The 13,488-nt window shown below is 52.2% G+C and overlaps 1 protein-coding gene across 2 annotated transcripts in view; it reads right to left on the minus strand.

The window, feature by feature from the left end:
• The window catches only part of ANP32A (acidic nuclear phosphoprotein 32 family member A), a gene marked incomplete at its 5' end in the record, with an annotated part of 37,691 nt that extends 24,409 nt beyond the window's left edge, over positions 1-13,282 (minus strand). Inside the window, one exon of one of the 2 annotated variants that reach the window (XM_081050156.1) lies at positions 13,104-13,282. In XM_081050156.1, coding sequence (XP_080906282.1) covers positions 13,104-13,157 — 54 coding nt within the window. Of the gene's footprint in view, positions 1-10,530; positions 10,657-13,103 lie in introns of those variants that run through there. The other variant, XM_081050157.1, reaches the window with a different exon arrangement.
• Between the last annotated feature and the right edge of the window lie 206 nt (positions 13,283-13,488).

Raw genomic sequence — 13,488 nt, forward strand, 5'->3', positions numbered from 1 at the left:
GCAATCAAGTGAGGTATGCCTTATATAAAAATGAATGGCCCCTCCAGGGTATTTTTTATTTGCAGAAATCACCCTCCTAACTCCGGTTAACATCAGACACTAGCCAGCCATGCTGCTCATCATCACCTGTGGCCATAAAAAGCCTCCTGGGGCTGGCAAGGCATTTGCCCACACAAGTCTGGTTTCCTGCGCAGTGCGTGCCTTTCAGACCAGAGCCAGACCTTGTTGGACTCATGACCACTGGCCAAACTCAGAGGTACATTTTCACTTCCATATCTGACCCTCCCCTGCGACAGCTCCCGACAATGACTGCACTGGCCACTGGAAGGCTCCAGAGTACAGAGGCTGGCTGCCTGCCCTGAACCCTTCGCTTTTAAGAGAACAGCATTCCACTTCAGCTCCAAGGCCGGTTCCCCTCCCTCTGCCTGGAGGGCCCTCCTCTACAAGCCTCCCCAGACTCACTGACCACACCTACACATGCAGACACACCAGCTCTCTTAACCAAGACACACAAAGGCATGTCTGCCGCAGAGCTGCAAACTGGATGGGGGCTAAAAGGAGAAGCACTCATTATGGCAGGAGGCCATCCTCTGCAGACAGGCCTCTTCAGGCCTACCAGAGACAGCTGGGGAGCTCCGCTGCTAAAGTACATGCTTGCCCACTCTTCTCAGGCCACACCCAGGGTACACCCAAATCTGCACGGGGAAGGGAGACATGCAGAAATGGAAGGAACATCCTGGGTGACTGTGATGGCCAGTTCCTGGCCCTCCATATGGAACAGGCCTCTGTGCCAGAACAGACAGATCCTTTGCACAGGCAGCCAGACGGGAGGCTGGAGACCACATGATGTCATCACAAAGCCTTCCTGATACACCCAGCTGCAGGGGAGTTGTGCTGGGTTCTGCAAGCCCTCCCCGCTGCCCTCTGGAGGGGGGAATAAAGAGACACTGACCAACCCAATGGGGAGGAGAGCCACAATGCACAGCAGTGAGGGGCCACCAGAATGGGCTGACAGAACACTGTGGCATAACCTAGAAGTTCTGGGGGCTTCTACATCTCTACGTCACCAGGGAAGGGCACGATTTGCTCCGGGTCTTCCAGTGAGTAGAGAAAGATTTTCTGGAGAAGACTTCGCGGGAGCTGTTGGAATGCGAGATAAAGGCCTGGGAGGGGCAGACTGAGTTCTGCAGCCGGGAGGTGAGCTGAGGGGCAGGAGGGGCTATTGGCACAGACCAGGCTCCAGGATCCTAACCCTACCACACAGGGCAAAGGCAGACCCTGGGGCAGGGAAGTCACGGCATGGCTGATACTGCTCCAGCCCCACATCAACAAAGTATGGGGGCTATGTACCCGGCTTGGGGCCCCTCCTGACTTTTCCTACCTACTCTAGCGGCTGAGTAAGGCCTCTTTCTGGGGCAGGCAAAGACAGCTCTCTCAAGAACTGCCCCACCATACACAAGCTCAGACACCAAGCAAGGGGCCTCCTTCAGACAGGCTGGCTCCCCACCTCCCATTCAAATAGCTTGTTCAAGCCTAGGCTGGTTAGAACCTACTGTCAGGGGCTGTCCACAACACACACCTGGCACAAACCTTATTTCTTCTAGTCCTGACAACAACCCGGGAGAGGCAGGTTTGTTCATCACATTTTACAGATGAGGCAACTGAGGCTCAAAGAGGGCACCTGCCAGGTATCTTCAAGGAGTAGCGCTCCTAGTCCTGGGCGCTGGCCACTACACCTGACCCCTTCACTGAGGTCCCTCCTTCTTACAAAATGCCCGCCAGCCTTCTGGGTCCCCTGGAGATCGAGGACAGGCCAGGCTCAGCCTTGCTCAACCAATCCATCCAACACTCCCTCAGCAGCCTCATGAGTTACAGGTAAACGAAAAATCACAAAGCGATGAGCAGGAATGTGGGGGTGTGAGCGCCAGGCCAAACACTGCATCCCTGCCCCGCAGCAGGTTAAGTCTCACACCCTTCTTTCCTATTTCCTGTTTCCCTTGCTCCATTTTCCTCTCTTTTTACTTCCACTTAGTTTACTTCTTCCTACCTGCTGCGAAGTTCTGCACCTGCCTCAGGGAGGCAGCTCCCAACTGTGCTTCAGAGTCCCTTTCAGAGCCTTCTAAAAATACACAGACGGGCACCACCCTCCCGTCCTCCCCTCTGAGAGGATTCCTTAGGAGGGGAGAGCCTGGGAATTTCTTAAAATGCTCCCCTGGTGGTTCTGACACACAGCTGGGGTTGCAATCTGCCTCCCTAACCACACACCTGTTTTTTCCTCCTGTGTACTGTGCTCTGCACCCCCCCCCCCAGAAACCCACACCACCACCTTTCTGTGACCCACTCCCCACAGCCCAGGACACAGGAACTGGATTCAGCAAATTCAATTTGCCACAGACACTCAAGTAGCATGCACATAACTCCCCACACATCACTCTGGACCCCGGGCACACAGGCCATGTCAGTCAAAGCAGTCGCCCCTCAGCCCTCCCTCCAGTCACATCATCTGGGCCTGCTGGTGAAACCAGTGGCTAAGGTGAAAGAAAGGTGGTTCCATAATGTGGTCCCTCCCCAAGATGCATGCCCTTGAAAGTAATCCCTTTAAATTTACCATTACAGGATCTCTCTTTCATATGACTTCTGCAGGAGGCAGCGGAATCCGGTGTTCCAGACCTTCTAGACACACGTGACTGACAGGTCCCAGCACAACTTTGCTTAAGTGCCTCACACAGAAACACCACAGGCCTCTCTCCTCCAGCTTCACCCTGACCCCTCCATCCTTTCTCTTCCAGCTGCCGCTCATCCTGCCTTTGACTGATGTCCAGCCTGACGATAACAAGCAGGAGAAGGCCGCCCCGCTCCACTGACTGGCCTAGGTCTACTGATGGAATCCTCTTACCTCAGACACTTCTGGACCTCTCCAGACAGCTGCAGGAACAGACCAGGGGTTGGCCTTTCCTGGACCCAAAGGGACGACCTGAGGGACTTTTGGTGGGTCACCAGACAGCACCAAGATGACATGCAGAAACAGACATTTGATTTGCTGGGGACCTCCGGCAGACTACTGGATTTTCCTCGTTTATCAAAGAAGGGTTAAGAATGCTCTCCACTCCTACCCATAACACACCAGGGCTGGGAAGATCTTAGTACATAAGGAGGCCTTGGTAAGGCACAGCATTTCTTGTATAGCAGCAACTTTCAGAACCGAATTAAAAGTAAGCAACTGACTAGAGCAGTGGTCTTCTAAATGGATTGCCACACTGCGATGCAGGGAGAAAAATGTGAGGGTTTACAAAACCTTTTACCTTAACCTTCTTAATTTTTAGTGTTATGTTTTATACTATACATATATTTATATGTAGTGTATGTGAATAATCCATAACTAAAAGGTAAACACACTGGGGCTCAGGTTCAAACTTTTTACTGATATGGGATATAAAAACCAGAAAAGGTTGAATTCAGAGCACTGGACTGAGAAAGTGTGAATCACCCACCCAGAGACAAAAGCTCACACCCACCAGGGGAAAGCTGGGGGCACTAAGCCGCTAGCCGTTTCTGATGCTATCTCAGTGGCTTTGTGCGTAACTTACCAGGCAGAGAGAGGGTGATGAAAATGACAAAAACATGCAAGTACCACAGTTCCTTCATCCAACCAACACTCGCAGAATGCCCACCAAGCGCCAAGTACAGTGCTGAGCCCCGAGGACACACAGTGATGAGCAGAAACAGGTCCTTTAAATCAAGCAGCTTACCAGCTGAGCAGGAAGGGAGACGCTAATTAAAGCACTCACATTCAGAAATGTGTAATTACACACTGAAGCACTTTAAAGGAAATTTGTATAGAAGTTTTATGACAAAAGCACCAGACCTAGAGCTGAGGAGTGCAGAATGAAGGCAACGGTGAAGATTAGATGCTAAGTAGGTGACGGGGACAGTTACAGCAGTGGAGCAGACTTGAGTGAATAAAAGGTGCTGGCGACTAGGGCCAGTGCAGTGGGATGGGGGCAAGGGAAAAGCTGAGAGGCCAGCAGTAGCCAGTTCATGCAGGACCCTGTTGGTCTTACAAAGGAGCCTGGACTTTACCCTAAGAACAATGGTGTACTTTAAGTGTGGGGTGACACGATTTCACCTGTTTTGCTAAAAGCATTCTGGCTGATGTCTGAAGCATGGTTTCAAGGGGACTGTGACACAGGGAGATTAACAGGAAAGCAGTAGACGATATTGAGTTGAAAAAATTGTGATGGATAGAAAGACCCTATGTGTGCATGTTAGCGGGATGCAGGAGGTGAGAGAAGTCATGGGTTCCCTTTGAATATGTTGAATGTAAGATATTTTGGGGACACTCAGGTGGAGACATTGGATAGGTCCTGAGCTTAGCCAAGGGGTCCGGGCTGGAAATGCAAACACAGGATGCCAGACAGCACACAGTGCCCACAGCTGTAGGTGAGGGAGGACAGGACTTCATGGGGAGGGAATACACACCGGGGCCCAAAGCCCCAGCCTGACCAAATCCAATACTTCATGACTGCATCAAGGAGGGCAAACAGCCACCAGAAAAGGAGGAGCAACCAGAGCTGTAGGTGGAAGACCAGAGAAAGGGAGGGACAAGGGGAACATTATCTCAGGAAGGTCAGGGTGTAAATACTGCCACTGAGGAATCACTTAAGGGAAGACGGTGAAGGCTGTTGGGATTTTTGGAACCGTTTAGGAAGCAAAAACCAGACCGAAGAGGTTGAGGTGTGAGAGAAGTGAGGGGACGAAGATGGTTACAGACAATTTACCAAGCTGCTTGTAAAAGAGACGAGATGGGCAATAGCTACAATGAGACAGAAGACTCAAGATGCTACAGCTACACTCACACCTAGAAGCGACACATTTACTGTTGAAGTGCTTATGGAGAAAACATAACTTCTGGCAAGTTTGAATCGCTCGCTGCTAACCTCTTTTCCCATTGAAACAAATGTTTCTTTTTTATATAATGTGTCTGTTGATTTAAGTGACTACAAACTGTGGTGTGCAGACCATAAAAACATCTAACGTCTGTTGGGTGCTGTGTGCCAGCCTGTTGATAGGTACTATCATATGGTCACTTTAGAGCTAAGAAAGGAAGGCAGTGGCGAGGTGAAGAGGCCTGTCCCCAAGTGCCACACATAGCTGGGGGCGGGGGATGGGTGATGACAACAGGATGAACACCTAGGCAGTTTGGCTGGGAGCAGCAGCCAGGTACACTGCACACACCATCTCTCCTCCACGCTGGTAAGTGTGGGAGCCCCCAGCGGACCTGCATAGCACGCAGCACACTGAAGGATGGAAGGCAATGGCTGTTGAAGGCACAGAGAAGGCGCGGGGGGTGGGGGATATGCTTGGCTGAGGGACACTGGCACAACGAGGAACCCTGGAAGGCATCCATAACGGGCAGGAATTTAGCATAATGATTCCCTAATGCCTTGAGGAAGTTTGGGTTGGGAAAGAGCTAGGAGCTTGAGAACATGGGACCCAGAGGTAAGTTGGCTTAAAAAGCAGGAAAAATCACTACTGACCCACAGGAGACAGATTTCACAAAGCTACAAAAGGCATTCCCCCTCATTCCCCCAAGTCAAACCACAAAATATTTGTGTATGAAGGAACCGTAATATTCATGTTTTAAATGTCTTTCAAACACTAACAAGTAATGAAATCAATGTATGGGTCAAGGCCAGCACCTTTTCAATGAAAAGTTTTACATGTAGTAAGGGAGCTCACTGTCAGTTTTTCATGCAACACATGTATATGTGTATGTACACACACACACACATATTGGGTAATAGTGCAAAAGACAGTTCTGTTAGGATCAAAAAGTTTGAAAGTCACTGATCTAATTCAACACCCCCTTTTTAGAGAGGAGGCTCAGAGCAGCTGAACATGCCCAAGTTAGTTAATAGCAAAGCTGAGAACAGCACTCAAGTCTCTAATAGTTCTCTGGTAATTTCCTCACCAAACCGGAATCTCCAAATGCAAATACCTCTGGGAAAGACAGTCCTGACTTGAATCTACATTAGTGATAGTGGAGTAAGCTGATCTTTTAGATCTGCTGCCTGGAGCAAGTCTGGGTAAAGGAGACAACAGGTGAGTATACCAGGTTGGCTGTGGGGCTAAAACAAAATAACATGGGGGTTACAGGGTGTGGCCCCGTAGGCACAGGACAGGGCCTGGTGTGGTAGAACAAAGGCATTTTATCTTGTGTGCAGACTTTGTATTAATATCATCAGGACAACTGGTTCTATACAAGGAGGTCGCCCCCATGTCTGGGCAGGTGGCTCAGGGCCATGGACGCTTTGCTCATCTCATTTCAACAAATTTTATTAAATGAGAAGTTCTGAACAACAGATGCCTTCACAATTCTCCATCCCTGCCAGACTCCATTTCTTTAATGAAAACATCATTGCTGGGTATTTATCATCTGTTGTATAATAAGATCCACCGTCAGGTCGATGTTTCTCTACTTGTCTGTGGGAGGCAGGCCGTGGTGATGGGGGAACTCGTGGAGGGTACTTTCTAGACCAGAGAATTAACTAGAGCAGGAGGTGGGCGGGTCAAAATGGTGTGTGTGGGGGGGTTAGGCATGGCAGCAAACACCTGTAAGGGAGTGCCCCCTCGGACACCAGAGTAATGAGCCTCCTCCTCTTTACCAAGTCAGAATTCAGGCCAAACAACTGGGCTAATAATAAGTTCATTTAACCAGGGCTCATCACCACTCAGCATCAAGCCTTCTGTTCCTTTCCCAAGTGACTACACCAAGGCAGAGGGCAGGAACAGCCGTAAGAAGACATCTGATGAGAAGCCCATACATTCTCCAAAAAGGATCAACACCAATAGACCCAAGGTTTCTATTTCAAGACCCACATTTCTATTTCAATGTGGTATGATTAATTTGGACTGAAGCTCTGGGATGACCAGCCCTCAAAGCTCAATTAGGTGCCTGTGTTACAAATAAGGATTGTGTAAATTCTGGAGTAAGTCACCTTGAAAGACTGGTGGTGTAGCAGTGGCCAAGACAGGGAACTGGGAACTGTGGTTTGCTGTCCTTAAAGCAGACTATAGTTATTCGGACTGGGATTCGTGGCCTTTGATTTATTGATTTATTCCCCCTCCCCCCCGCAACCTGGCCAACTTTATATCTATTCCTTACTCATTAGCTCAGGAACAAGGGGCTAGAGGTAGAAAGAAGGGCTCTGAAACTTAAAGCCACTCTGCTGCTTGTTTGTTCCCCAGGAAACATGCATGGTGGAAGAGCAGCAGGCACAAGTGAGATTCCAGGATTATCTGTGGTTTTCAATGATCTGAGCTCTGAGGGTCTGCTGTCGGCCACTGGGCACACAGCTGCTGCACCTTCCACAGACCTCAAAGCTCAAACTGTTGCAGTTCAAAGCTTCTTCCTCTAGCTCTGAGAGGACTCTAAAATTTAAGAGTAACTCTTTAACTGCAAGATATGCAAAAACCTTCGGAAATATTATGAGTAGGCAAGATAAAGAATTTCAGTTGGTTACAAAGAGCCTCTGGATGGAAAGGATGTTCAACTTTAAACGGGAAATAAAGACAATTTCTCTTCTGATGCAGGTTCTTGGATTGAGGCCAATTTGTACTAGGGATCAGCTAGTTAAAGGGCACACACACACAGAGGGTCTTAGAAATACCCCCTAAAGCACCACCCAAATGAATGGCTTGCCACATGCTTAATAAAAATTTTTGAAAAATTAAAAAATCCAGGTCCCAGGGGCCCTCCCCCTAATTTATTAAACCAGGGATTACCAAACTTTTTCTGTAAAATGCCAGATAGTAAATTGACAGTACTTACACAGGAACTTTTATAATGAGAGAAAACAAATTTCCATGATTCTTTTATTGATAAAAATATACAATGATTTTGGGGAGGTTACACAGGTCTAACAAGACAAGTGGAATTCTTTTTTTTTTTTTTGAAGGAATAACATTTCATTTAATTGCGACTCAAAGTTGTCTTCCATATCGTCAAATTGATTGCAATGTTTACATGTACAAATTATTCTTAGCTCATGGGCTGTACAAAAAGAGGCTCCCCAAGTTATTCTGGTGAAGGGCCGCATATGGGACCCAATGGATTATACAATTTTCAAAGTCCTCACAGCCCAACTAAAGGACTTCTGGTTTTACTGTTGGAAGAGAACCCATCTCTGCTGTACGTTGGCTGTTCAGTTGCTCAGCCTTCTCCCATCCTCAATGATTCATTCTCACAACAGGGAGGATGTCACATTGCTTGGCCTACCCTGAAGGAGTTGTTGGGAGGATTAAGTGAGACGACACATGAAGTGTTATTCGTATACACTGATGTACTAACAGGCTATTTGAACCCCTAGATACCAATGACATGCCAATTCTGTTCAGTATTTTTGGCTACAGATGGAGACTAATAAAATTGGAAAATGCATTACACGCAAGCTCCCATACAAATCACTGTCTGACAGTGGCTCCTGTTTGTCTTCTCATTACCCAAAACACATCTCCCAAAACCTAAAAGGCCAGAGTTGTTTCAGCCTAACCAGAGGTGACAGGCTAAACCAAACTCAGAAAGTATTTGTCTTCCCCCTTAAAATGACAATCCACATAGCTTCTGGTCCTGAGCACCCCCAGGAAACTTTCATAAGGTGGTACCATTTCAAAGCCAGAGAAATGAAAAGCTCTTCCCCAAGGTTATCTTACAAAAAAGGGTACTTCAGGGGAGGAATAGAGACTAGAGGTTGAGTCTAGACTGGCCGTAATAACCTGTCTTCAATTTATGTGGAGCATAGGATAATAACAGTACCTACCTCACAGTGCTGTTGTGGGGACTAAATTAATTGATATGCATAGTCCACTTAGAACTGTGTCAGGCACAGCATGGGTGCGATGTAAGCATTAGTTATCGTTATTTTAAAACAAAGAGGTTCAAAATCGTATGTCTGTCTCAGAGAATAACACTATCGTAGACTGAGAACCTGAGGGTCAGACCAAGCCAGTTGTCACTTACTCATTCAATGGGATGATTATTCCCGTTTTCCAGGTAAGCAAACCAACCTTCAAAAAGGTAGGTTAGGTTAATCTGCCTGAAATCACAGGGGCAGATTAACCTACTTTATTTCTTTGTGGCAGGGGGGATTCAAACTCAGATCCGTGTGGTTCCAGAACCCAAATTCACTGTGGACCCAACCCCCAAACTCAAAACTACCAGCAGCAGCAGCAATCCAGCAACAACACATAACTGACCGTGACTATCCAGAGCTCACGCTCAATTTTCTGCCTGTGGATTCCTGGTTGGCTTGCATAAACCGGAGTTAATATCAGGCTACTTGAACCCAATTAGGCAGTAAGTCAGACTGGAAAACATCATGCGATGTATTCCAAAGGTCAAAGTTAAACCTGGCTTCCTGGGCAGCCTTTCCCGGGCATTGCCATGAAAGCTAGTCTCCAAGGAGACCTCAGTTTAACGGGTGAGGAGGTGCCCAACGAGCACCGTAGCGCTTCAAAAAGTCCCAGAGATGGCAGCGAGGTGACGCCTTGCCTGGATCTGCAGTCAATAGCCAGGGAAAGACATCACTTTTTAAAAAGCAACCCTTATTCCTTTCTCTTTTCGGTTTAGGGTTACATTTACTACTGTAGCTGCCTTCCCTTAGTAAAAAAAATTAAAGAGGAAAAGGGGTAGAGAAGCGCGAGGTGGGGCTCCCCTAGCAGCCTGCAGGGCACTGCAACACCCGCCTGAAACACGGAGCCAAACCTACCTGCCCGGAGAGCCCAGCCCCGAGGGCGTTTCCCCAACACCTCGACAACTCGTCCCTCCCGGGTAAGCTGCTGCTGTCCTTGGCTTCAGTCGGGGCCGCTAGAGTCGCGTGCTCGCCCCCTCCCCAAAAAGAAACCTTCCGTTCAATTTCTCCCCCCACCGTCCTATCAGTTCTGCCAAAAGAATAAACAACGGGGCGATCGGTTCGTCCTTAGGGCCACATCTAACTAAAATGCCTGCAGGAGGAAGGGCAAAATACTGGCGAGAAGAGGGGCGGGGGAGGGAGGGAGCGCGATGGGGGCTGGGGGGAGCACTCGCACGGAGGATCCTCGGCCTCCCAGTGCAACGGCTGCCCGTACGCTCCAGCAAAGCCTCAGGCCGCTGGCACCGGGAGGGAACCCATCGGGGCCCAGAGCACGACTGCAGGTCCCCGGGGCCGGCTCTCCCTGCTGCCTCCACGTCCGGGGCCGTCTGGGTGATGGCGCAAGACTCTGCTCCCCCCACCCCCCACAGCGACAACAGCCGCGGTGACAAAATGGCAGCCCGGCACCCGGCAGGCAGTCGTGCCACAGGCGAGCAGGGCCCGGCGGCCGCCCCTTCGGGCTCGGCCAATAATGCCTCGGCACCTCTCGGGCTCGGCCTCAGGAGGGCCCGACCGTTAAAAAAATAATAAATAAAACACCTTCAGCTCTAAACCAGCTCGAGACGCCCAAAGGCCCGCCCAGGGGCCATCCTAGCGCGCCCGCACCCCGGCCCGCACGCACCAGGCTTGGCCTCCCCCGCGCCGGCTCCCCGCACGAAGCCCTGCGCCCGCATTCGGGGACCCGCGCCCGGCGCCGGCCGCGCCATGGGGGAGGGGCGGGGCGGGCCGCGCGAGACCCGAGAAACATGGCTGCTCGTCCTGTTTCGGCGTCGCGCTGTGGCCACCAGCCCTGGGATCTGAGTTGGGAGAGGCGTGGAAGGTGGGTGTGTGGGGACCCAGGGGGCCAGCGCGGCGGGCAGGGTTGTAGGGGACACTCTCCGGGAGCTATTTGTCTTAAAAACGTTAGAAAAAAATAGTTCCTCCTCCCCCACCCCTTTTGTCCCTCATTAGCTAGCTTTCTCCCCAAACGTGCAGAAAGTGCCCCCTCCACTCCCTGCGCCGCACCCCGCCTCGAGGCCGGGGGCAGGCGTGTGGGCAGGGAGCCTGGGCGGCGAGGGGGCGAAGCGTGAGAAATCGCTCCCAGCACGGCGCGGCGCGCTCCCCTCCCCCAGCACACACTCGGGGAAGTTTAAAGAGCCGGTTCGACCCGCTTTGGAGCTCGCTCCCAGTTGGCCAGCAGTGAGGATAGGGTTGGCCCCGCGATCCTCGTCTCCACACCCACCCACCCACCCACCCATCGCGACCCCGGCCCCCAGCTCGGCGCCCTTCCCCCTCCGCACAGGGGGCTTCCGGAAAGTACGCGGGAAGATCGCGGATCGGGCCCCCTCCCCCATCACCACACCCAGCCCCCAAATCCTCCCGCTCCGCGTCGGAGCCGGGATGAAACCGACCAGAGAAAAGCAAGCCGCCGGCAAATTGTTCGCGGCAACTCCTGCCCGCTCCGCGTCGGGCACCCCTCCCCGCCCTCCACCACCCCCTGCCCGCCCTGCGCGCCATCAGGCACTGCACGTCTACAGTCCACAGCTGCGTTATGATGGGGGGGGAGACACAAAAAGGATCTTGTTTTCAAAAGTATCACTCAGGTTTGGGGGAGGAACTAGAGAAAAGAGGAAGCAAGGCCTGTCTTCGCCAAGGATTCGGGTTATAACCCGCTGCAGGGGCGACAGGTCAGCGCACAGTGCTCCCCCAACTCCCAACTCTGGAACCCCGGCCACAGAGGCTGGAGCGGCGGCCCTCGCGCCCGCGCTCTCCTGGTCCTCCAAGGGGCCACTAGGGGAGTCGGCCAGCGTCTCCGCCCCAGACCCGGGGTCTCCTCCGCTGAGCCGCCAACTCGCATCAAACAGTTTGAAATCGAGAGGGTGCCAGAAATAAAAACGAGCGTTCGCGTAACCCACCCTGGCCTAACGCCCTCCTCGGGGGTGGGCTCTCGCCCAGCCTCCCAGTTCCCAGCCGTGTAAGTTTCCTCCGGCCCCACTCCCGCCGCTGCCCAATCAATAACGGCGACAGGAAGGCAAACTCCCATCCCGGAGCTGCGTGTTCGCTATGCCCGCATCAATCTGAACCCAGCCAATACCCACCACGGGCACCAGCTCCGGGCATCTCGCGTCCTGACAAAGTTTCCCGTGCCCATTTATTAGCCAGGCGCCGAATGGCTACCGAGGAGCCCACCCTAGAGAAAGACCGGTCGGGGGCGGCTCCAGAGCCCGAAGGATGGCATCTTGGGGAGGCCGGAAGGAACAGGGGCGAGGGGGGACCGGGACGTCGCCTTTGGGTAACTTGCAATAGCGATTGCTCGAGGTGGGGAGGCGCGGGGATTATCTGAGCCTTTGCACGTTCGAAAATCCCTCCCCCCTCCTTCCAATTTATCCTCCCTTCGGAAGGAAAGGAAGAAACATCAGCATCTGGCCCGAAGGTGGGGTGGAAAGAGTGAGGGAGAAAGAGGAGAGGAAGGGAGGCAGAGAAAGGGAGGGAGGGAGAGAAAGGGCGCGTTCACGAACACTACAAAGTTACAAATATGGCTCCCCCGTCTCTCGCCTCATCACTGCAAAGAAATGAAGACGCACTTTAAACTCGAGCCATTCCCAACTCCACTGCAGCCCCCTCCCCACGCGCTCTCCCCGGGGACCTCGGCCCACATTTATCAGAAACTAAACCGGACTCGCGAAGCCCAAAACTTATTGTGTGTGCGCGAGCGAGAGAGAACGGGAGGGGGAAGGCGCGGGAGGGGGGCGGAAGGGGGGATTCATTTATAAAATATAACCCCCTTTTTTGTTGTTGTTAAATCCGGGAGGCAGCCCCTCTCCTCCTCCTCCTCCTCGTTAATCTTTCCCCCAGTCGGAGTCATGGGAGCTGCGAGCTCAGATGGTGATTTCTGCCTCATTCTCTCCGACCCAAACGCGTGCGCCCGCTGGCCTCCGATGGGTGCACACTCGCACGCACACTCTCGCACCCACAATCGCACACGCGGGAGCACACGCACAGGTAGTCACACACCAAGGGCAGCGGTGGCAGCAGCAGCCGGAACATGCTCGGATGGCATTGCAACCCCCCAACCTTGCAATTCAATTGCAGTCCGACCCCCAAACCCACACCTCCCGGGCTCCCCCCTCAAAAAAAAGTGCCTCCCCCCAACGCACACACACACACACAAAGTAGGAGAATGGACCGACAGAGATATTTTTGGCAAATGCTCACATCAGAGGGCGTTCTGTTCCGCAGCTCTAAATGAATCCGTTTGTCCATGTCCATCTCTCGCGCTCTCTCTCTGCAGAGGCTCCCGCGCCGGCGGAATTCAATCAATAAACCCCGAACCCACGGCCGCGCGTTTTAGGACTTTGAAGGCTCAACCAGCTCCGCTCGGTTCTCGAGCCCCCAGCACCCGCGGCGCACACAAACCTGATCGCCCTGGAGGCGGGATCTGCGGCCCCACAGATGAGTGGCAGCAGCTTAAGCCAATCACCACAGAGGGTCTCCGGGCAACAGCCAGTGGCGGCGGCGGCGGGGGGGGAAGGGACCAATGGGCGGGCTGCGCAGCCGGTCAGGGAGGCTCAGCCATTTGGTTGTGGTGCCGGAGACGGAC

This window comes from Rhinolophus hipposideros (assembly GCF_964194185.1).
Source record: "Rhinolophus hipposideros genome assembly, chromosome: 5".
Classification (NCBI taxonomy): Eukaryota; Metazoa; Chordata; class Mammalia; order Chiroptera; family Rhinolophidae; genus Rhinolophus; species Rhinolophus hipposideros.